Here is a 25,850-nt window from a genome sequence, read left to right as displayed (position 1 = left end):
CCTGGCCTAGAGAACATCCACCACCCCCTTTAAACTTACTATACGCCTCCTGTCACTAATTCAGAGATTTCTCCTTGAAGGACAGTTTTATGGCCAGGACCACATAAATTGGTCCTTAGCATGCAAGCATCAGTGGTGCCCCCGACCCAGGCCTTGCCACCCTGGAATAGGTAAGACGCATTGGCAGAAGAACCACAATAAATTCAACAGTCCTTGTGCCCCACTTAGTGGTCAACAGGCACATGGCAGGGGCAAGGGACGTTTCCATCCCGCTGGTAAGCATGGTTAAATCCGGTAGATGGAAAACTCAGGAAAAGCGGCCATGAGCTTTGAATACAACTGGACCTGACCCTTAGGGGATGCCTTTAGGGAAGACGAGTCCCAGGACTAACCAGAGGTGCAGACATCCCTGTGTTTAAAATTCCGGATGAGCACCACACCTTGAAAACCAGACACTCCCTTAAGATGTATCCTGAATTACTGGGACAAATTTGACCCTGAAACCTTAAAAAAGAAGCAGCTAATTTTCTTCTGTACCACTGCCTGGCCACAGTATTCCTTACAAAATGGAGAAACTTGGCCCCCTGAGGGAAGTATTAATTGTAACACCCTTCTACAACTAGTCTTTTCTGTAAACAGGAAGGTAAATGGAGTGAAGTCCCTTATGTACAGGCTTTCTTTGCCCTTCGTGACAATACTGCCTTGTACCAAGCCTGCAAGCTTTGCCCAAATGACAGAGGCCCACAATTACCTCCGTACTGAGGGCCTCTTCCCTCAGCCCCACTCTCCTCCCCCACTGACTCTCCTTCATCCAGCCCCACCGAAGTGTTAAAGGCACCCCAGAAAGAGAACATAAACTCTGCAAGCCAGGCACCCAAACTATGTCCCTCACAAACAGTAGGAGGAGAATTTGGGCCCATTTACTTGCATGCCCCCTTCTCACTCTCAGATTTAAAACAAATAAAGGCAGATTTAGGGAAATTCTCGGATGATCCCTATAACTATACAGATGTTTTACAAGGGTTAGGGCAGTCCTTTGATCTAGCATGGAAGGACATCATGTTGCTCCTTGATCAGACCTTAAGTCCTATTGAAAATGAGGCAGCTTTAGCGGCAGCCCAGCAATTTGGACATTTATGGTATCTCAGCCAGGTAAACGATCGAATGACCCTGGAGGAAAAGGAAAAATTCCCCACAGGGCAACAGGCAGTACCCACTGTAGACCCTCATTAGGATACTGACTCAAATCGTGGAGATTAGAGCCACAGGCATTTGCTAATTTGCATTTTAGAAGGGTTGAGGAAGACTAGGAAAAACCTATGAACTACGCAATGTTATCCACAATTACACAGCAAGAAAGAGGAAAACCCCTCTGCTTTTCTAGAAAAGCTAAGGGAGGCCCTAAGAAAGCACACCTCCCTAACTCCAGATTCCCTGGAAGGCCAACTTATTCTAAAGGATAAATGTATCACCCAATCAGTGGCTGACATTAGGAGAAAACTCCGAAAGTTTGCCTTAGGCCCAGAAGAAAATCTGGAGGCATTACTAAACCTGGCAACCTCGGTGTTCTGTAACAGGGACCAAGAGGAACAGGCCAAAAGGGAAAAGCAAGATAAGAAAAAGGCTGCAGCCTTAGTCTTGGCTCTCAGACAGGTAGACCCTGGTGGCTCAGAGGGAACCAAAAGAGGAGCAAGCCAATTTCCTAGTAGGGCTTGTTATCAGTGCGGTTTGCAAGGATACTTAAAGAAAGATTGTCCAACCAGAAACAAACCGCCTCCTCACCCATGTCCAATATGCCAAGGCAAACACTGGAAGGCGCACTGCCCCAGAGGACAAAGGCCCTCTGGGCCAGAAGCACCCAACCAGATGATTCAGCAACAGGCCTGAGGGTGGCCAGGGCAAGTGCCAGCTCATGCCATCACCCTCACAGAGCCCCAGGTAAGTTTGACCATTGAGGGCCAGGAAGTGGACTTCCTCCTGGACACTGGCACAGCCTTCTCAGTTTCAATCTCCTGCCTCGGATGACTGTCCTCAAAGTCTGTTACTATCCGACGAATCTTAGGACAGCCTGTAACCTGGTATTACTCTCGCCTGCTCGGTTGCAATTAGGAGACTTTGCTCTTTTCACATGCCTTTCTTGTTATGCCCAAAAGTCCCACACCCTTATTAGGGAGGGACATATTAGCCAAAGCTGGGGCTATTATCTACATGAATATAGGGAACAAATTACCAATTTGTTGTCCCCTACTTGAAGAAGGAATCAACTCTGAAGTCTGGGCCTTAGAAGGACAATTCGGAATGACAAAGAATGCCCATCCAATTCAAATCAGGCTAAAAGACCCTACCACTTTTCCTTATCAAAGGCAATATCCCTTAAGGCCTGAAGCTCACAAAAAATTACAAGATATTGTTAGACATTTAAGAGAGGAAAAAGGAGCTTGAACATTCAGTACCCTGGAATATGTTTAACCAATAGATACCTGGGCTCCTCCCCTTTCTAGGCCCTGTGACAGCCATCCTACTATTACTTGCCTTTGTGCCTTGCATTTTTAACCTCCTTGTCAAATTTGTTTCCTCCAGGATCAAGGCCATCAAGCTACAAATGGTATTACAAATGGAACCTCAAATGAGCTCAACTCACAGCTTCTACCGAGGACCCCCAAATTGACCTGTTGGTCTCCGATTGGCCTAAAAAGATCCCCTCTGGAGGACACCACAACTGCAGGGCCCCTTCTTCGCCCCTAACCAGCAGGAAGTAGCCAGAATGACTGCCGCCCAGTTCCCAACAGCAGTTGGGGTGTCCTGTTTTAGAGGGGGTACTCAGAGGAGGGGCCAGCTGGGCTTCCTGGGTCAAGTAGTGGCTCAGAAAGCTGTGAAACTCACTCATTTCTTGCATCAGAACTTACTTCGGTCCTGGATGGATAATATTGAAGATATATGCTTAAAATATGCCTTACACCAAAAAATAAATAAAGAAGACAGAAAGCCTTTCCCAGACAAACAAAAGCCGAGACAATTTACGATCACCAGAACCATCTTATAAGAAATGGTAAAGGGACTTCTTCAATCAGGAAGAAGAAACACTAATGTGCAAATGGAAAACATTTGAAGGTATAAAAATCACTGGTGAAATTAAAAACATGGACAACCCTAGAATACTCCAATAATGTAACTGTGGTGTGTGATAACTCCAGTATGAAGACTAAAAGACAAATCTAACAACAACAATAGCTATAGCAACCTGTTAAGAGATAGGAAATACAAAAATATGTAAATAGGTGAGGCACAGTGGCTTACGCCTGTAATCCCAGCACTTTGGGTGGCCGAGGTGGGTGGATCACTTGAGGTCAGGAGTTTGAGACCAGCCTGGCCAACATGGTGAAACCCCATCTCTATGAAAAATACAAAAATTAGCTGGGCATGGGGGTGGGCACCTGTAATCCAGCTACTTGAGAGGCTAAGGCAGGAGAATCTCTTGAACCCAGGAGGAGAATGTTGCAGTGAGCCAAGATCACACCACTGCACTCCAGCCTGGGTAGCAGAGCAAGACTCCATCTGAAAACAAACAAACAAACAACCCCAAAAATATGTAAATAGAAGCAACAAAAAGGCGAAATGTGGGAGAAACAGTTAACATGTAGGGCATTTTGCTTTTTCCTTGTTTCTATTCCTTTCTTTGTGACCTAAGGTAAGTCGTCATCTCTTTAAAATAATCTGTTATATCTATAAAATGTAAGACTCATGGTAACTACAATGCAAAAACCTATATTTACTAAAAAATAAAAAGCAAAAAATTAAAACATACTACCAGAGAAAAATCACTTAACCACAAAGAAAGACAAGAAGAAAGGAACGTAGGAGTTACAAAACAACCAGAAAACAAGCAACAAAATGGCAGCTGTAAGTCTTCACCTACCAATAACAACACTGAATGTAGATGGACTTAACTCTCCAATTAACAGGCACAGAGTATAAAGAAACATGACCCAACTATAGGCTGCCTACAAAAAACCCACTTCTTCTATAGAAACACACGTAGACTAAAAGATACTCCATGCAACTAGAAGCAAAAAAAAAGAACAAGAGTAGCTATATTTATATTAAATAAACTATAAGTTAATTCCACTACTGGGTATATATCCACAAGAAAAAAAAACAATGTATCAAAGAGATAACTGCACTCTCATGTTTATTAACACACTATTCACAATAGCCAAAATATGGAATCAACCTAAGTGCACATCAATGATGAATGGATAAAGAAAATGTAATGTATATTCACAACGAAATATAATTCACACAAAAATGAATGAAATACTGTCACTGCCACAAGATGGATGGAATTGGAGGTCATTATGTTAAGTAAAATAAGTCAAGCACAGAAAGACAAATATTATATGTTTTCATTCATATGTGGGAGCTAAAATACGCTGGTCTCATGAAGATAGAGAGTAGACTGATTGGCGATTACCAAAGGCCAGAAGGGTAGCACGGAGAGAGGAAGAACAGAAGTTGATTAATGGGTATAAATATACAATTGAGTAGAAGAAATAAGATCTAGTGTTTGACAGATCAGTAGGGTGATTATAGTTAACCATAATCTATTGTGTATTTAAAAATAACTAGAAAAAAAATAATTCAAATGTTCCTAGTATAAAAGAAATATTTAAGGGATGGCTACCCCAATTACCTTGATTTGATCTTTATACATTATCAAATTTGATACAAATGAATGTATCAAATTATCACATGTACACCAAAAATATGTACATTTATCAATAAAAAATAATTTTATGAGAGTGATTTGAACACAAGCAGTCTAGACCTAAGGCCACATTCTTTCTTAACATCTATATTATTATAAATACTCTACCTGGTTATAAATAAAATAATCATACATGTTTAAAGAAACAATTGGATTTTTTAATGACCAGACAAGACCAACAAAAATGATCAAGTATATTTGATAAAGGACAATACAAAAATAAAACTGACCCCTACCTTGTATTACACACGGAAAAGTCAGTTCTAGGAGGATTGGGAATATAAATATGAAAGATAAATAAAATTTCTAACAGATAACATAAAGGAATGTCTTCAGAATAGGGAAAGTACAGAAAGGACTAACTACAAAGGAAGAGATTATTAAAATGGACTACGTTAAAATTAAAACCTCTGGCCAAGCGCAGTGGCTCACACCTGTAATCCCAGCACTTTGGGAAGCCAAGGTGGGTGGATCACAAGGTCAGGAGTTCAAGACCAGCCTGGCCAACATGCTAAAATTCTGTTTCTACTAAAAATACAAAAATTAGCCAGGCGTGGTGGTGCACGCCTGTAATCCCAGCTACTCGGGAGGCTGAGGCAGAAGAATCGCTTGAATCCGGGAGGCAGAGGTTGCAGCAAGCTGAGACTGCACCACTGCACTCCAGCCTGTGCGACAGAGCAAGACTCTATTTCAAAAAAAAAAAAATAATTAAAACCTCATTTATCAAAAAATACCAAAGAATGAAAGAGCAAGCCATGAAGTAGAAAGATTAGAAAGATATTTGCATGAAAAGATATTGGTAATAAACGTAACTGACAAAGGCTTGTATCTAGAATATATAAAGAACTCCTGTGATTCAATAAGAAAAAGACATACTCTAACAGCTAATAGGCAAAAGATTTGAACTCGTACACCACACACACAAAAAAACCAAATAGCCTTTAAACGTACGAAATGATGTTCGACATCTTTAGTCATCAGGAAAAATGTAAATTTGAAACTGCAATGAGATACATCCATCAGAAAGACTAAAACTAAAAAAAAAACCTAATAATACCATATGTGAAAATGGAAATTGAAAGCAGTCTGAAAAAGCGAAGGAAGCCTAACACAAAATAATTTTTTGTTGTTTTGTTTTGGTTTTTTGGGTTTTCTTTGCAGTTTTTACAGTTTTATTTAAACACAAAACATGCACATGAGCTGTCTATTCATTTTCTTCACTGCGCAGCCTGGCATTGGGGTTGGTGTGACTCCGATGGCCAGCTGGGCAGCTCTTTCCACGATGGCTTTGCGGTTCTTGGAGGAAACATCTCAGCACAGTAAGATCTGTTGCATATCAGCAGCACTTCCAGCTCCTTGATGTTGTGGACCAGGAACTTCCAGAAGTCAGTAGGCAGCATGTGCTTTGTTTTTTCTGTCGCTCCCACAACCAATGTTGGGCATCAAGATTGGTCCTTGAACCTTCTACGAACCCTGTTGTCAATACCTCTGGGTTTCTGCCAGTTACACTTAATTTTGACATATCAGTCAGTCTGGTGCCGGAAGAACTTCTTAGTTCTCTTTTTGATGATCCTGGGCTTCACAAGGGGTCTGAGGGTGGCCATGATGCTGAGGAGGAGATGGCTGCCACCTCCATAGGCAGCGCCGAGAGAGGGGCTTTTTGTTTTTTGAGACTTCAATTTAAATTTTACTTAAAAAAAAAAAAACTTACAAAATACAAAGTAAAAAGAATGAGAACAAAATAAATTTTCAGATACACAAAAATTGAAAGAGTTCATACCAAAAGACTTCACTAAATGAACACTGAAAGACAACCTTCAGAAAAAAACAAAATGATCCTGGACAGTAGTGTAAAGATATAGAAAGATGAGGCCATGCAGGTAGGTAGGTGCCAAATTATGTAAGTCCAGCATGCCAAGCCAAGGAATCAGAGGCTCCACAGGGATCTAAGGAGGTTCTAAATAGCAAAGTGATTTGATCAGGCCTGTTCATATTATTCTGCCCTTCCCCTTTGTGTGTTTGTTTCTTTAAGGTATCATTTAAGTATCATTTTCACTCCAATCTCACTGTGATCTATCCTTTAGAATTTGTAGACCACTTTTTAAAGAAGGTGGAGTCTAAGTCTCCACTGGCCACTTTACTGTAGGTTAGACAACTGAAGTAGCAAATTAACCCAAATTAACTAGTATCCTCCATTTATGCAGTAGTGTTTAAAAAATAAAAAAGTTGGGCCAGGCGTGGTGGCTCCTGCCTGCAATCCCAGCACTTTGGGAAGCCAAGGCAGGCAGATCTCTTAGGCCAGGAGTTCGAGACCAGCCTAGCCAACATGGTGAAACTCCATCTCTACTAAAAATACAAAAAGTAGCCAGGCGTGGTGGCAGGTGCCTGAAACCCAGCTACGAAGGACGCTGAGGCATAAGAATTGCTTGAACTGGAAGGTGGAGGTTGCAGTGAGCTGAGAGCACACCACTGCACTCCAGCCTGGGCAACAGAGCAAGACCCTATCTCAAAAAAAAATAAAAAATTTAAAAATAAATAAGTTGTCTATGGGGCAGAGAGAGGTGAAGTTAAAAAATAAAAACACTAGATAGCAGATGAAGGAAAGAGCTGGCAGGAAGAGCAAATCTATGTTTAATTTTGCCAATTTCTCTTTTGCTGATATGGTTCCAGAAAAAAATCAATCAAATGAAAGGTACATAAGATGGGTGTGATGTAAGATAAAAAATATTCATGTCAACATATATACTACTTCGTTTTGTGAGGGACTAACAAAACAATTGGTTTCAATGTCTTTATTTTTTAAGAGATGGGGTCTCACTTTGTTGCCCAGGCTCACTGAAGTGCAGTGGTGCAATCACAGCTCACTGTAGCCTCAAATCCCTGGGCTCCCAAATCCTCAGCATCCCAAAAAGTTAGACTACAGGCACATACCACAATACCCAGCTTTTTTCTTTCTTTTACTTTTTTTTTTTTTTGTAGAGAGTGGGTCTCACTATGTTGCCCAGGCTGGTCTCAAACTCCTGGCCTCAAGTGATCCTCCTGCCTCAGCCTCTCAAAGTGCTGAGATTACAGATGTAAGCCACCATGCTCAACCAACAGTTTAAATTTCTTAAACAAGATCAAACATTTAAAAGTTTACATCAATGAAAAACTAAAATATTTGCTTTATTTAAAATACCTGGAAGGTTTCCATTGTAGTCCACATCTTCTATGCTACAACCCCATTTAACAAGAAGTTGCAAGCAGCCAAGCCGCCCATGAAAAGCTGCATAATGCACAGGTCTCCATTCTCTCTTATCAGTCACACTGGGATCCTAGAGGTAACATTCACAAGGACTTAGTTTCTCCCCATTTTGTAGGGGAAACACTAAGCCTAGCAGCTTAATTCTGTAAATAAGAATTGGAGGCTGTTCTTAATACAAGAAGGCAAACACTTAATATAATAGAAAAATGTACTGCAACCACTAATTTGAATATATGAGCTAATAAAATTTTATAAAACAGGCTTTTCAAAAGAACGAGTCACATAAAATAGTTTTTAAAAACGAACTTAACTAGTCATCTTACCAGTCACAGATTCCTGACCAATAAAATGAAAGGGATAGATTGAATGATCAAATACTATCATTGAGAATATAAACAGAGTTAATAAAAAATATTTAATAAGTTTTCACTCTTTCTCAAACTATAGAAACACCAACTCTTACCACAATGTCTTCAATATATTTAGTTCTCTTCTTCTACGTTATTTATTACAACCACTACATAATAAAATTAAATATTGCAATAAACAAAATTTCTGAAGAAATAAATCACTTTCTAAATCAGTATATGAAGTAAGAGTTTCAAAACAAACACATAGGTAGACACACAAAAATTCATAAAGATTTACAATCACCTGGTTAAGATTCGTTTGAAGCTTCGTAATCTAACCAGTTAAACTCTGAACTGGCATGAAGAACCCAAAACCTCTCAAGTACTTTGTAATACTGAATTGGTTTTTGGGGGGGAAGAGAAGACTTGTCTGAATTATTGCTTCTATGTTTAAAGATAGAAAAGCTAGAGAGAAAAATTAAATTAGTTTCCCAAAGTCATATAAGAGATCTAAAAAGTCAGGAAGAGATAACTAGACTACCAAATGCTATTCCATCTATATTATCATACATTAGCACATATTAACAGGAGTCACTCACCACTCCACTTCGGAGCATTATTTGTAAAGTGAAAGAATGTCCATGAGTTGCAGCAAGATGTAAAGGAGTGCATCCCCGGTCATCCTGGGCTGTCAGATTTGCTCCATTCATTATAAGAGCCTAAAAATAGAGAAATAGGAAAGACTTTACATGAGTATAGATGTTAAACCATAAATGCAGATGCAGATTATACAAAGGCAAGCAATTTATTAATCTATAGCTAAATTCTTATGTATGTTCTTACATATGTGCTACAGGCAAAACATAAGAAATTCTCAGCTAATGCTAAGAAAAATTTTTTTTTTTTTTTTAGATTATAAAAACTTCCTCTCTAATCAAGGCTTTTAACATGAACAGATTTCTTGAATAAAATGGAAAGTTTCCAGTACACTGAAACATAAATCCTCAAGTTGTCATACGTACAACACCCGGCAGGAAAAAACAAAAACAGCAAGTTTACATGATCCCTGTAACAGCCACAGTCTCAAACTCAGATGCTTCCTCCATCTGCCAAGTGTATTCTGGATACAGACAACATCGTGGCTTCTGGGGTCATATTCAGCTGAGGCTGTGGGTCCACACAGCACTCATCTGGCTGGGCTATGGTGGTGGTGGCTCTACCCAAGAAGCAAAGCAGTTACCAGCACATTGAAACAGTGCATTGAACATCTTCTAAATATGAAAGTGAGAAACAAGAAGGCAACATAAAATGTTGTCAGAAAGATGTTAGAAGTAAGGACAGCTGTGTAAAGCTTGAGGCTGAAAAGCAGCTTGCCAGCTTCATTTCTTTGGCTTCTTGGGTAGTGGGCACCGGAACAGCAAAATGTGAGGTTCTGGTTCATGGATCATATAATAGACCCATCCCTGACTCTGCTGAACGCCAAGATTCCTCCATTCAGATTCAGACATCAAATGGGTTTTACGGACCAGCTTGGCTATGTCCTTGGGCAGCACGACATGTCGATACTCAAACTCCTCGTCGTCGTATTTGTCTGAATAGTAAATTTGTTTGTGCGACATGATCGCTCGGTTTGCTAGCCCGCAGCCCCGCGCTGCCAACCTCCAAGCAACTCCCAGCAGCACGCACTCCCACCCACTTTGGCCTCAAGAAAATGTTTTAACATTGCCTAGAAGACACTTATAATATTGATTTTACATTCTGATTTGAGCATGTATATATAATTTATAAGACACATCTTTCATGAGCACAAATTGCCACTAAGTTAAATTCTTTAATTCTAACCTGATAAAACTGAAATTAAACTTTCACTAATTCAAAAGCAGAATCCTTTGTTAACAGGGTTTTGGACTCAATAAAAGAATTAATTATTAAAGTGACTAGTTCTAAGCTCCAAATCAAGTTTCTAACTACATCTAAAGAGGTTCCATCTGAATTTGCAATTGGCCTAGTTTCTATATATAGGTTATACCATATCCAGAGTAATTGGCTTCAAAGAATTATTAGTCCCAGACAGGAGTGGTTGCTCATGCCTGTAATCCTGGCACTTTGGGAGGCTGAGGTGGAAGGATCACTCGAGCCCAGGAGTTAGAGACTCTTCTATACTTTACCATTCCTGTAATCTTTTTCTCCAGCCCCCTTTTCAACTGCCTGGGCCCTCTCTACCTGGATGACCTACAGACACATTAAACTCAACGTATGCCAAATTGAACTCAACATCTTTCTTCCCAATCTTCCTTGCTTTTCAGATTTCCCTATTCATTCCATCATAATTATCTGTTATTCTGACTCAAAATTTGAATTTTCACTACGCTCTGTCAATGTTTGCTTTGCAAGATATCTTGGCTCATTTTCTTTCTTTCCCTCTGCCACCACCTATTTTTACCCTCTCTGGTTAGTGATTACAGCAAAAAATCTCTAACTAATCTTCTTAACTCTTCCTTCATCCTAATAATCCTGGACACACTTTGCTAGAATAATTCCCGGAAATACTGTTTTCATTATCTCATTCCCCGGTTAAGGTCCATGTGGATGTTTATGTGTACGTGTAAATATATATACAAACATTCACACACACAGACACACAAACACACACACGTATATAAAAACTCTCTTTTCTCAGCCAGATGCCGTGGCTCATGCCTGTAATCCCAGCATTTTGGGAGGCCAAGGCAGGAGGACCACTTGAGCCCAGGAGTTCAAGACCAGCCTAGGCAACATAGGGAGACTCCCCCCCACAGACATCTCTACAAAAAAAATTAGCCAGGCGAGGTGATGCATGTTGGTGGTCTCAGTTACTTGGCAGGCTGAGGTGGGAGGATCACTTGGGCCCAGGAGGTTGATGCTGCAGTGAGTCATGACCAGGGCACTGCACTCCAGCCAGGGTGACAGAGCAAGACCCTGTCTCAAAAAACAAAACCTCTCTTTTCTTTCCAGGTAATCACAGGGTTGAGGAGGGGGGGAAAAACTCTCTTTCTATACAAATGAATCCAAAATCTTCATTATATTACTGAGGCACTTTACAAAACCGGTCTATCCAAGCGTGGTTCTTAACAGTCCACACCACAAATAATCTATACTCAGTAAAACTAATATAATGGTATATCCCCTGAACACAGCCCAATTTTCCAATTCAGGAGCTTCTTACAGAAGTATAGCATAGAGATTAATAGGACAAGTCTAGGTTCAAATCCTAGCTCTGTCACTTGCTTAGGCAAGGTACTTAACACTCTGAATTTGTTTTGTAACCTATATAAAAGGGAACTCATAGAACTGTTTGTGTTGGATGAAATGATACATGAGAGAGTAACACACAATAAATCTCCAATGAATGACAATCATTATTTTTATTTGCTCCTAACATATTGCCTGCCTCTATAATACTTCCTCATTACTTACCTCTTTAAAATCAACCCACTCTTTTGGGCTTAGCTGATGTTTTATTTCCTCCATTTATGATCCCTCTACCTCCTCCTAAATTACACAATTCTTCTCATCTATATTTTTCATTAGAACTTTAATCATAGATTTTGCTTTGTATTGTTTTGTAACTCACTGAGTAGAGCTCCTGTCCCTTCAAACAATCTCACGCTTCTTCCTGGCAGGAACTGTGATGTACATTGGCTGTGTTCCCCCTCAAATCTCATTTGAATTGTAGTTCCCATAATCTCCACGTGTCATGGGAGGGACACAGTGGGAGGTAATTGAATCATGGGGGTGGTTACCCCATGCTATTCTCATGATAGTGAGTGAGTTCTCACCAGATCTGATGGTCTTATAAGAAGCTTTCCCCCTTTGCTCAGCACTTCTCTCTTCCTGCCATCCTGTGAAGAAGGATGTGTTTGCTTCCCCTTCCACCATGATTGTAAGTTTCCTGAGGCCTTCCCAGACATGTGGAACTGTGAGTCATCTAAACCTTTTTTCTTTATAAATTACCCAGTCTCAGGTATTTCTTCATAGTAGTGTGAGAATGGACTAATACCAGCTGTTTGCTTATATGACTCTGTACTCCTCCAAATTCCAGTCTATTTCAAAACACTGAATAAATTAATTACTCTAATAAACTAGATCCTACCATATATTAATGTGTCACCCTGGTCAGGCAATACATTAAATACGAAATTTTAGGCATGGCCAAGTGTCTTAGTCTGTTTGGACTACTATAACAAAATATCATAAACTGGGGAGCATATAAACAACAAAAATTTATTTCTCATAGTTCTGGAGGCTGGAAAGTCCAAGATTAAGGTGGTGGCAGATTCTGTCTGGTGAGGGCTCATTCTGCATAGATAGTGCCTTCTCACAGCATCCTCATATGGTGGAAGAGGCTAGAGAGCTAGCTCTCTGAGGTCTCTTGCAAAAGGACATTAATCCCATTTATGAGGGCAAACCCCTCATGACCTAATAACCTCCCAAAAGGCCTCACCTCTTAACACCATCACCTTGGGGTTAAGATTTCAACATATTTATTTTGGAGGACACAAACATTCAGACCACAGCAGCAAGCTATAAAGGAGATAATCTGGTTATGACTGTGAGATCTCTCAAAACAACGCAGACAGCCAACTACATCAGAGATAAAAGGATTTCTGGTCACATACCATTTGTTTAAGTGGATAGCTGGTATCAGAATATCTGAGTTGTGGAATCCAGTAAGTTCTTGTTTAGAACATAAAACTAAATCTATTGAGTCAAATAATTAGAATAATAGCAATAGCCCAACAGAACTATGTTAAAGTAATTGAACTTACTGAAAAAAGTAATATTATTACCTGTACACAAGCATCCTGACCCCTGATTGCAGCTATGTGAGATGCTGTCCAACCTCTCGTTGTTACGTGTGTGATATCAGCTCCATGCCAGAGCAGCCAATGAAGACACTAAGAAAATAACCATGTTAACAAGTGATAAAGTGGATGTTTTTAACATTTTTATCTTTTAAATTTGGTCTGTTATCATAAAATAGCAGACTGTAGTGAATGAGAGATCCATGTATAAGAAAAACAAAAGCACAAGCACAGTGACATGGCAACCAACATTTGGCCTCACTGCTGGGTAAACAATAGAGACTAGTGGGAACTGTGGCAAACTGGAGACCATATTTCTTGTCTGTAAGGTGTAGACACTACTCAATTACAGTCAGTGGTTGCTATGAGTGAAATGCTTATCCAATGTTTGTAAATATTCTGTTTGACCAATACTGTGCAGGCCAAAGAAAACAGATCTAAGAGTCAAATTCACTCAAAGGCTGCCAGTTTTCAATCTCAAACATAGATCTTTAAACGGGTCCAGAGCTTTTGCATCAGAGCAAACATTGTTATTCTAGTGATTCTAAAAAATAAATGGTTTATTTAAAAAAAATGAGAGAAGTCAAATGTATCTTTAAGATTTTTAAAAATTAATCTAAATCTCAATATAATACAGTACTTAAAGGTCTGTACCACATATGGTGTTACTGTCTTTGTATGTTCAAGTTTGTATATGCTACCACCTCTTCCTTTTTAAAAGAATTGATCATATCATTGGGATACACTGTCATAGAAGTCATAATCATATTATTTGTTTAAAAGGCTTATCAAGTAAATATCATTTTCCTGCAGCAGAGACTAATGACAATAAAATATTTAAAAACCTCAATCTCAATAATAATCATAGTAAGTCATTCATTTATTCAACAATATTTATGAAAAGACTATTATGTGCATTGTTCAGGTACTAGAGAATAAAGCCACTGTCGACATTCATGTACTGGTTTTACATTTGTCTTGGGTGAATATGTAGAAGTGAGATTGCTAGAACATAAAATAAGTATATATTTAACTTTATTTTTAAAACTGCCAAACTGTTTTCTAACGTGGCTGTACCTCTCTACATTCCCACCAGCAATGTATGGGAGTTCCAGTTTCTCGATATCCTTATAAACACTTTGTATTGCCATTTTTTTGGGTTTTTGTTTTTTCTGCTATTCTTACAGGTATGCACTGGCATCTCATTGTGGTCTTAATTTGCATTTGCCTAATGGCTAATGATGTTGAACATCTTTTCATATGTTTAATTGCCATCCATATGTACTCTTTGAGAAAGTGTCAACTGAAGTCTTTTGCCCATTAAAATTTTTTTTCTTACTGCTGAGTTCTGAGAGTTCCTTATATAATCTGGTTACAAGTTCTTAGGTACGTGATTTGCAAAGGTTTTCTTCTCTATTTTCTCTGTTTTATAAGTTTTACATTTATCTACAATCTGTTTTGAGTAAATTTTTCCATATGGTACCAAGTATGGCTCAGGCTTCATTTTCTTTTTTTTTTAATTTTAGATTCGGAGGGTACATGTGCCAAGTTCGTTCGTTTCATGGATATACTGCATGATGCTGAGGCATTTGGGCTTCTATTGAACCCATCTCCCAAATAGTGACCAGGTTACCAAACAGGTAGTTTTTCAACCCTTGCCTCCTTCCCTATCTACTTTTGGAATCCCCAGTGTCTATTGTTCCCAACTCTTTGTCCATGTGTACCCAATATTTAGGTCCCACATATAAGTGAAAATATGTGGTTTTTCGTTTTCTGTTTCTGTGTTAATTCACTTAGGATAAAAGGTTAATTTTCTTACATATGAATATGTGTAATTGTGCCAACATCATTTAATGAAAATATATCTGCTCTCCACTGAATTACATTTGCATCTTTGTTAAAAATCAATTGACCGGCTGGGTGCAGTGGTTCATGTCTGTAATCTCAGCATTTTGGGAGGCTGTGGCAGGTGGATCATTTAAAGTCAGGAATTCAAGACTATCCTGGTCAACATGGTGAAACCCTGTCTCTACTAAAAATACAAAAATTAGACAGGCGTGGTGGCGGGCACCTGCAGTACCAGCCACTCAAGAGGCTGAGGCAGGAGAATCACTTGAACCCAGGAGGCAGAGGTTGCAGTGAGCCGAGATCATGCCACTGTACTCCAGCCTGGACATCAGAACCAGACTCTGTCTTGAAAAGAGAAAAGAGAGAAGAGAGAAGAGAACCGAACCAGATGAAAATTCTGGAGTTGAACAGTATATCTGAAATGAAAAGTTTACTAGGAGCTCAATAGCAGATTTCATCTGAAAAAAACTGAAGTCCAATAAAGCATGGTTTTTTACCAATTATTAATTTAGTGATTATTTCTTGCAACCAATATATAAATACCAAAAATCTTAAGAAAATTCAGAAAGGTTAAAAAACTGTAAAGGTGTTAATGTAGTGCTCAAGTAAAGATTTAGGGCCAGACGCGGTGGTTCATGCCTGTAATCCTAGCATTTTGGGAGACCAAGGCAGGTGGATCACAAGGTCAGGAGTTTGAGACGAGCGTGGCCAACATAATGAAACTCCGTCTCTGCTAAAAATACAAAAATTAGCTGGGTGTGGTGGCACATGCCTGTAGTCCCAGCTATTCAGGAGGCTGAGGCAGGAGAATCATTTGAACCCAGGAGGCAGGGGTTGCAGTCAGCCAAGACGGTGCCATTGCACTCCAGCCTGGGCGACAGAGCAAGACTCCCTCTCAAAAAAAAAAAAAAAAAGAAAGAAAGAAAAAAAGGAAAATTGAGGAGATGACCTTTAAGTAGGAATAGAGAAAAGCACTAAAATCTTTTGGTTTCTGTTTATGCTTCTTAAAATCCAACAAACAGGCTGGGGCATGGTGGCTCACACCTGTAATCCCTGCATTTTGGGAGGCCAAGACAGGTGGATCACTTGAGGTCAGGAGTTAGAGACCAGCCTGGCCCACATGGTGAAACCCCATCTCTACCAAAAATACAAAAAATTAGACAGGTATGGTGGCACATGCACCTGTAGTCCCAGCTACATAAGAGGCTGAGGTGGGAGAGCTGCTTGAACCTGGGAGGCAGAGGTTGCAGTGAACTGAGATCGCACCACTGCACTCCAGCCTCGGAAACAGAGCGATACCCTGTCTGAAAAAAAAAAAAAAAAAAAATCCAACCAACATTTATTGAACATCTGCTAGGCACTGTGCTAGACACTAAAAATATAAACGTAAATTTAATTCAACAAATTCAGCAACATGAGAAACATTTCTTGTGAACTTATGATGTGACTCCTATAATACGCCAGATATTACACTAGGTATTGTGGAAAAAAAGATGAATGAGACTCAAATGGTATCTTCAAAGAGCTCAAAATCTAATAGAGAATAAAATGTAAAGTTATACACTTTCTAAAATTTATAAGATTTAGAGGTAGCACTAAGGAGTCAGTAATTAGTTGGGAGATGTTGAGGGGGAAAACAGAAAGCTTTACCAAGTGGGTACTGACTGACCTGGATTTCAACCAGGTAACCAGTGGGAAGAGATGAGACAGGCAGATGAAACAGCATGTGCATACTGCCCAAAGTAATTTATAGATTCAATGCTATTCCCATCAAGCTACCACTGACTTTCTCCACAGAATTAGAAAGAACTACTTTAAATTTCATATGGAACCAAAAAAGAGCCCGTAGAGCTAAGGCAATCCTAAGCAAAAAGAACAAAGCTGGAGGCATCATGCTACCTGACTTCAAACTATACTACAAGGCTACAGTAACCAAAACAGCATGGTACTGGTGCCAAAACAGATAAATAGACCAATGGAACAGAACAAGAATGCTCAGAAATAACACCACACATCTACAACCACCTGATCTTCAACAAATCTGACTTTTGCAACAGGGGAAGGATTTCCTGTTTAATAAATGGTGCTGGGAAAATTGGCTAGCCATATGCAGAAAACTGAAACTGGATCCCTTTCTTAAGCCTTATACAAAAATTAATTCAAGATGGATTAAAGACTTAAAAGTAACACCTAAACCCATAAAAGCCCTAGAAGAAAAACTAGGCAATACCATTCTGGACATAGCCATGGGCAAAGACTTCATGACTAAAACACCAAAAGCAATTGCAACAAAAGCCAACATTGACAAATAGGATTTAATTAAACTAAAGAGCTTCTGCACAACAAAAGAAACTATCATCAGAGTGAACAGGCAACCTACAGAATGGGAAAAAATTTGTGCAATCTATCCATCTGACAAAGGGCTAACATCTAGAATCTACAAGAAACTTAAATTTATAAGAAAAAAACAACCCCATCAAAAAGTGGGCAAAGGATATGAACAGATACTTCTCAAAAGAAGACATTTATGCAGCCAACAAACATATGAAAAAAAGCTCATCACTGGTCATTAGAGAAACGCAAATCAAAACTACAATGAGATACCATCTCACACCAGTTAGAATGACAATCATTAAAAAGTCAGGGAACAACAGATGCTGGAGAGGATGTGGAGAAATAGGAACTCTTTTACACTGTTGGTGGGAATGTAAATTAGTTTAACCATTGTGGAAGACAGTGTAGCAATTCCTCAAGGATCTAGAACCAGAAATACCATTTGACCCAGCAATCCTGGTCATATATTACTGGGTATATGCCCAAAGGATTATAAATCATTCTACTATAAAGACATGCACATGTATGTTTATTGCAGCGCTATTCACAATAGCAAAGACTTGGAACCAACCCAAATGCCCATCAATGATAGGCTAAAGAAAATGTGGCACATATACACCATGGAATACCATGCAGCCATAAAAAAAGAATGAGTTCACATCCTTTGCGGGGCCATGGATGAAGCTGGAAACCACCATTCTCAGCAAACTAACACAGGAACAGAAAACCAAACACCACATGTTCTCACTCATAAGTGGAAGTTGAACAATAAGAACACATGGACACAGCGAGGGGAACATCACACACTGGGGCCTTTCGGGGGGTGGAGGGTTAGGGGAGGGGGAGCATTAGGACAAATACCTAATGCATGCAGGGCTTAAAACCTAGAAGACTGGTCGTTGGGTGCAGCAAACCACCATGGCATATGTATACCTATGTAACAAAACTGCAGGTTCTGCCCATGTATCCTAGAACTTAAAGTATTTTAAAAAAAAGAAAAGAAAAGAAACAGCATGTGCAAAGCCTATGATAATATGGAACAGCAGACTAATTTGGGAAATGATGGTAGTCACCAGTACTATAGCATAAAACAATTATGATGGGAGATGAGGTTAGAGAGATAAGTCTACCATGTTAAATGGCTTGAACTTTATCCTATGGAGGGCAGAGAGTTACTACAGGGTTTTAAGGAAGGTCTCAAGTAATATTAGATTTTAGTTTTACAGAGAAAATAGCTTTGTATATAGTATATGGACTACAGGTGGACCACACACACAAAAAAATAAAATTAATTAAATCTAAGAACATGGTTATAGGGATGGAGAGGACAAATTCAGGAGACAAAGATGGAGCAGAATCAACTGACCTAGTGACTAGTTCTCACTGCATCAATGTGTAACACGAACTGCACCTTCATCTAGACAAATGCTGATAATGTGTTTTGATTATATGAAATACTGAAACAACTCAATGATGATTCAAAGGCTATTGCCCTGGAAAACTACAAAATGGAGGGAAAAATATAACAGTTTTAATGTTAGACTAGTTGAATTTGAGATGCCAGTCAGACATGCATGAGCTATGATCAAGCATTTAATACATAATCCAAAAGTCAGGAGAGAGAGCAAATAAATGAATTATGTAGAAGCGATAAAGCCAAAGAAGTTTAAAAGACTGACTGGAGAAACTGTAAAGTAGGAAAGAAATTTAAACAATACTACAATTACACAATAGGAGGAGTGAGTTAACCAAAGCAGACTGAGTGAGAGTAGTAAGAGAAGCTGAAAGGGCACCAGAAAAGAGATGAAATAAATGGTATATCCTGATGTCTATTAGAATATGGCAGAGTAAAATCAGTACTTCCCCCTTCTCTCCAAAATCACCCAAAAGCAAAGAGCAAAAAAACCCAGAAAACTCCAACTAGATGAAACTAGGAGACATCTGTAACTCAAACTACAAACAGATTAAAAAACCTGCCAAAGTGCAGATCAAATAGGAATGTGGGAGGAAACAGCAGAGAGAACCACCTACCCAGGGATACCAGCTCACAAAGAACCATCAGGCTCCAAAGAAAGGCACAAGTGAAAACCCTTTGTTTATAATAACATTTAAGTGAGGCACACAAACTGGTAGAGGGAGAGTCTCTGAACCAGATTTGGTTACAAGAAGCAAAGAAGTACAAATAAAGAAGATATCACACAGGACTGCCATACTCACAGAAGGAAGTCATGTGTGTGTGGTAGGGGTAAAAAGACAATGCATTGTCAACAGACGTATTGTAGCTTATAGGCTGGGGAAATGTAGTAGCTAAAATAAGCCCCCCATACACATAACCTTGAAACATGAGAAAAGTGCTAGTTAGCCTTGGACAGAGCCCAAGGATCAGATTTGCATTAAAATACTCACTAAGCAGTTAGTACTAGCTAAAAATTGAAACCAAATAAATATCCAACAATACAAAAACAGATAAATTCTGATACCAGTCTAAGAATAGAATAAACAACATGGCTGAAAGAAATGAACTAGAGTACATATATGTAACCACATGGATAAAACTCAAAAACATATTGAACAAAAAAAACAAGCTAAAGAATAATATACATAATGTGATATCATTTATATAATGTATGTCATTCAAAATAATGATATAATCATATGTAATAACAGCATAAAACATAGATAGGAATAATAAACACCAAAATCAGGGTAATAGTTATCTCTGGAGTTGGAAGCAGAGGAATGGCATCTGAGAGGGGTACTTAGGGACTTCAAATGTACCTGCAACATTCCATTTCTTTTCTAAAAATCTGACGCTACTAAAGCAAAAATGTTAGAATACATATTCATTTTATTATCCACTCCAAGTAATCCTCTATGCTCACCTTTGGAACCCAGTCACCATATTGTGAGGAAGTAGAAACTAGCTCACATGTAGAATCCTCACAAATAGGCCCACAGGGATGAAGTTTAAGGTGCCTAATCCATAACCAGCATCAACCACCAGAGACATCTTGAGTGAATAAGCCTTCAGAAGAATCTAGCCCCAGCTTTTTAATATTCCAGCTGAAGCCCCAGATATCATGGAGCAGAGACAAACTGTCTCCGGGATTCAAATTCTTGGGTTTGTTCACGAGTATAAATAAATCATTAGTTTATTATGCTAAATTTTAGGATAATTTGTTATAAAGCCCTAGCAAAGTGGAATACCCAAATATTAAACTGACTATGACTGAAAAGAAAATATATGCAGTACCTACCATAAAGTCTCAGCCCTGTTTGCTAAATTTACAAAACTGTTATAGCTAAAACTTACCTCAGTTTAGTGATATGTATAGTTTCTTACCTCCAAACTTCCAGAATGTGCTGCCCAATGTAAAGGGGTAAACTTATGGAGAACATCAAGTTCATTAATGCTGGCTCCACGTACCACTATTTCTGAAAGCTGCTTTACATCTCCAGCTCGTACTGCATCATGTATGCTGCCAAAATGCACCTTCTTCCTGGAACCTATTGAAAAATCAAATTACTTACAATGTACTACAAAACTGTGAAAGAAAAAAAAAGACTAAAACAGTGATATAACAGAAAGCACAAAATTACTTTGGCTTTCCAAATAATTTACTACAAAGATGTTTGTCATTAATATCTTAAACAGACTTCTGGTTCCAACACTGACATGTAAAAAGCATGGAAGTTGACACTCCCATCCTTATAGGGAAAAATGAATGAACAGAAAATGAACAACTTTTCTTGGACCCATCAGAGAACTGAGGTCTCAGGGCAAACTGCCACCCCAAATCTGGAGAGACAAATACAGAAAAATACAGTCCTGGAGCCATAAAGTGGTAGAAGCACTTACATGGTAATGTTGATGACTTGCCAGAGGTTGAGTACATACTAGCCAAAGAATGAGAAACTTCTAAGGGCCACACTCTTACCTAGGGAGCCACTACACTTTCATAGATTTTACCTTCAGAAACCTCACCAGGTTACCATTGTGAAAAGCCAGGAACTCATGTTTTTGGCAGTGAGAAGGGGAAAGTAACCATTTTGAAATATGCCCAATGTGTTCTCCATAACAAAGGCCTCCCTAGTGAAAAAGACTTCACCAGAGCCTCATCTCATACATGCAAATATATTTTATCAACATCTTTCTTATATTTCAAATTTATGTCTTACACTAAGAAAGTAATGGCAGGCCACGATTTTTAATTCACATACTCTTAGTGCTTCATATTTTATAATTTAATTAATAAGCATTGTGAACCAGAGGCAATAAAGGTATCTAAGCACGAACAGATAACTATTAGAGAAGAATGAAGGAGTAAGCAGTTCAACTTCAGCATTCTCTAAATAAAACAGACATGATTCCTGACATGAAGTTGTTTTGAAAACAGCTCACCAACACATCTGGCGAATGATCTGTGCAACCTTGTACTACTATTTATCTATGTACATGTCCTCTCTCCACAATCAGAATGTTAATTTCTTAAGGGCAAAAATAATATTTTACACTGGAATTATATCTTACTTTTATTACATCTTTTTATATACTCTAATTATATCTTTGCTCTTAGCAAACTGCTATAAGTGTACTCAAAAAGCCTTTCTGAACATCTACCATGAGTCAGGCACTATGATAACATGATAGAAAATGGACATGGATTTAATACATTTTTTTTCTGCCAACACATTAAAATCTATTTGGATAAATACATAATGAATACAAAAACCTGACAGCAATGTCCTCAGAGAGTACAGGTAAAATTAAGGAGAAACAAAACAAGTCACAGAGGAGGAGGAAACATTCAAGCAAGACCTTGAAGAACAATTAAGATATATGGCAAATGGGAACGAGAGCATATGTAAGGTGTGCACACGTACACATACACACACACACACCTTTAATAAACGTTCAGTGATGTTAATCCCTAGGCCGGACCTTCATTCTTCTTTAAACTAGCACAGCCAGACCTACAAATGATGTTCTATCCACTCTACTTATTTTACACAGAGACACTCCTCTAATCCATCTTATACAGACCAACTATCCTGATCACTTCATGCCCCTACTCTAAACTGCCACTGGTTGGCCACTGCTACTCTACAAAACAAAACCCAAACTCTCAGTATGACCTCTATGGCCTCCCATAATTTGGCTCCATCTAATTTTATGGTCTTTTTTCTCACTACATTCCATCCCGATTTATTCATTCATCCACTCATCCATCTACTCAACGTAAGTTTGGTGTCTACCATAAGGATAAAAAGATGAAGACACCCTCAAGGAACTCACAGATTAGTAGAGAAGATACAAACACAAAATACAAAATAATGTGGTAAAAGCAACGATGGAAATATTCATAGGAACCTGTGGAAGCACAGATGACTTCAAACTCAGCCAGGGTAGGAGGGAAGGGGAACACAGAAGGATTCCTGGGGAAAGTTACATCTAAGACAGAATCTTCAAGGATTAACAGGAGTTTGCCAAGGAAAGTAGGAGCAGTGAGTAGGCCTAAACAGCATGAACAGTAGGGCATGGTCAAGAAACCACACACACACACACACACACACACAAATCCTACTACTAAAGTATTAAAGGGAAAAATAGGCTAGAACTAGACAAGAAACAGACAATGGTGAAACTTATTTTTAAAAACTTGGACTTGAGCAGACAGTGGAGAATCACTGAGGAATTTTAAAGAGAAGAATTATAATGATTGAGAGCTGTAAGGCTGAGTTTACAAGGCTAAATTCAGGGAAGAGAATTTACTGAATGGGGAGCAAAAAGGCAAGACTAAAGAGTAGGTTGATTGGCCGAGCGCGGTGGCTCACGCCTGTAATCCCAGGACTTTGGGAGGCCGAGGTGGGCGGATCATGAGGTCAGGAGGAGACCATCATGGCTAACACAGTGAAACCCCGTTTCTACTAAAAATACAAAAAATTAGCCGGGTGTGGTGGCGGGCCCCTGTTGTCCTAGCTACTCGGGAGGCTGACGCAGAAGAATGGTGTGAACCTGGAAGGCGGAGATTGCAGTGAGCTGAGGACCGCGCCACTGCACTCCAGCATGGGGGACAGAGCAAGACTCCGTCTCCAAAAAAAAAAAAGAGAGAGAGAGAGAGAGAGTAGGTAGATCATGTAAGAATACAGTTTACAATAGTCTAGACCAGAAAAAATGAGACTCTGAACACTGGGAAAAGAAAAGGAGAAAGATTCAACAAATATTAATAAAATTAGAATGAACTAAACTGGAATGGATACAGTGGGTGAAACAAGGGAAAAGTAATAAGATAACTCCAAGGTGTGTGGCTTTATCATCTGAGTGCTGTGGTGCCATTAGTTGAGACAGCAAACACTGAAGGACAGAGAGGATATATAGATATAAAATTACATTTTGGACATGCTGCTCTTGAGGTACCCAAGGAAAATTTCCAGAAAGGAGACATATATATGTATGTTTGCAGCTCCGAGGAGAGATATGGAATTCAGGTCTCAGTGTTACGTGTGTCTCTGTATTAGAATGCTTTTTCTGACACCCATACTCACCCCCTACTGGAATCAGTGGCATTCTACCGTCCTTTATAACACTGATCTCACTTGTCATTATTTGCTCAGCATTTATCTTCCTCACTAGAAGGTAAAGAATGTGCCTGTCTTCTTAAGTTCCTTAAGACGGAGCACAAAGTAGGCATATGCAGTAAATATTTACTGGATGGTTGAATGAGTAACCGATTTGAGGGCCACCAGTAGGACTGAAGTCACAGTAAATGACAAGAAAAAAAGAACCAATGATGGCATCATCAAGGGGTAAAAGCTGCATTTAAGAAGATGGTAGAAGAAAAGAAAACGGTAAGGGAAAGGGTCACTCAATGGAGTGAAAGAAGAAAACTAAGTAAGTACTAATTTGTCACCTCCACAGGGTCAAATGCTGCAGGGAAGTCAAGGAAGAACTTAAAAGGGTCCGTCCATTAAGACTGAACAAGAGTTGATGTCAAGCTGGGCAAGAAGACTCGGAGGAATAGTGTGGATGGAAAAAAGGAAAGAAAGCGGAAATAATACAGAACAGGGGAGAGCTGAACAGCTTTGGTATCCCCTGAAAATAAATTAAAAAGGGAAAGGGGGGAGTGACGGCTGAGAAAAGGAAATGCCAGAAAGGGCTAAGGCTGTTGCGGGCTTAAGTGAGAAAAGGAATACGACAGAGATGAGGGCCAATGACATAGTCTGACTCACAGGGGTTTGCAGTCTCCCTAGAGGAAGTGGAGGGGCCTGAATTGGCCACCCCGGGCATGGCGCAACACCTCCGACTCTGGGGAGGAGTTGAGTCCAGGCCCCTGATGCTGCGGCGGTCTTCACTTGCTCTCACCCACGAGCCACTGCAGCGGCAGCGGCCCTCTTCTCCGTCGTCACTAGAACGGGGCCCAAGGTCCTCTCTTGCTCTCTCCCAGAAGCTGCAGCGGAAACCTTCGTCTTCACTTTCTCTCTCCCAAAAGCCACTGAAGCGGTAGCTGGCGTCTTCACTGCCGCTCACACCGGAGGAGTCGCTGGCTGCGTAGCCGCGGTCTCCACTTACTTCCTCCCAAGAACTACCAACGCTGTGGCCGCCTTCGACACTCCCTCCCTCCCAGGAGCCACTGAGGCGGCGACTGCGATCGTCACTGACTCTATCCCCGAAGTCACTAGTTCGCGGGTCCCGAACGTCACTGACTCCCTCCCAAGGACCACTGAGGTGGAGGCCTCGGTCTTCTCTGGCTGTTCCCCTGGAGTCGGTAGTTTGGTGGCCTCCAACTTCACTAAAATTCACGTCGCTGCTGCAGAAGGTGCTGTCTCCCCTAACTCTCTCCCAAGAGCAGCTGTGACTGTGGCCACTATCTCCCCTAACTCTCTCCCTAGAGACGCTGCGGCAGTGGCCGAGGTTTTCACTGACCCTTCTCAAGTCACTGCGGGAGAAGCCGGCGTCTGCACTTAGGCTTCCTGCAGCGACCCTGGAGCGGCGGTCGCTCTCTTCACATTTTCTTTCCCCGTCGTCGCTAACTCTTTCCCTAGACTCGGCGCCGGAATGGCCGTGTAGGCCGTTTATCCTCCACACGTGGTGGCTAGTGCGGCGGCCGCCGTCTTCGTCTGCTACTCCCTGCGAATCGCCGTAGCGGCGGCCGCCTTCCGCTGGTACTTTCTCGGAGTCTCTTTCCAGCCTCCCGACTCCAGCCACTTGGCTGGAGAGGCAGCAGGGCCGTCGCCTTGGAAACGAGTACACTTCCGACGTGCTGAGGTCATTTCCCGTTCCTCACGGCCCACGCTACTTCCGGTTTCCTTTCCCTCAGCTATTCCATGGCTTTTCGTGTGGACAAATCGGGAGGTGGTGTAAACTGGTTTTTGGTGAAATTCGGCTCGGCCTCATGCGAACCTATCTAGGTCCGTCTCTGGAGTGGCCTGTCATCGATCGCGCCCTCCATCGCTGAGCGACACAA

General features: G+C 40.2%; 2 protein-coding genes across 12 annotated transcripts in view; both read right to left on the bottom strand.

Moving 5' to 3' along the window:
- Positions 1 to 25,622, bottom strand: part of ANKRD42 (ankyrin repeat domain 42) — a 69,031-nt gene extending 43,409 nt beyond the window's left edge. For 4 of the 11 annotated variants that reach the window (XR_008537804.2, XM_016919869.3, XM_054661153.2 and 1 more), the window contains exons 1-5: positions 24,616 to 24,754; positions 20,813 to 20,892; positions 13,189 to 13,296; positions 8,959 to 9,078; positions 7,944 to 8,079 (exon numbers count right to left, since the gene is read on the bottom strand). Coding sequence is in view for 9 of the 11 variants with exons in the window: in XM_016919869.3 (XP_016775358.1) it covers positions 7,944 to 8,079; positions 8,959 to 9,078; positions 13,189 to 13,296; positions 20,813 to 20,892; positions 24,616 to 24,673 (502 nt within the window). In the remaining 2 variants the exon portion in view is untranslated. 11 annotated transcript variants of the gene reach the window in all.
- On the bottom strand, positions 9,644 to 10,061 carry LOC129136326 (cyclin-dependent kinases regulatory subunit 1-like). The gene has a single exon (XM_054661609.1). The coding sequence runs from the start codon at positions 9,976 to 9,978 to the stop codon at positions 9,739 to 9,741; it is 240 nt and encodes a 79-aa protein (XP_054517584.1). The 5' UTR covers positions 9,979 to 10,061; the 3' UTR covers positions 9,644 to 9,738.
- Positions 25,623 to 25,850: the final 228 nt, after the last annotated feature.

Source organism: Pan troglodytes, chromosome 9, assembly GCF_028858775.2.
Source record: "Pan troglodytes isolate AG18354 chromosome 9, NHGRI_mPanTro3-v2.0_pri, whole genome shotgun sequence".
Taxonomy (NCBI): Eukaryota; Metazoa; Chordata; class Mammalia; order Primates; family Hominidae; genus Pan; species Pan troglodytes.
This window is presented reverse-complemented; position numbering and strand designations above follow the sequence as displayed.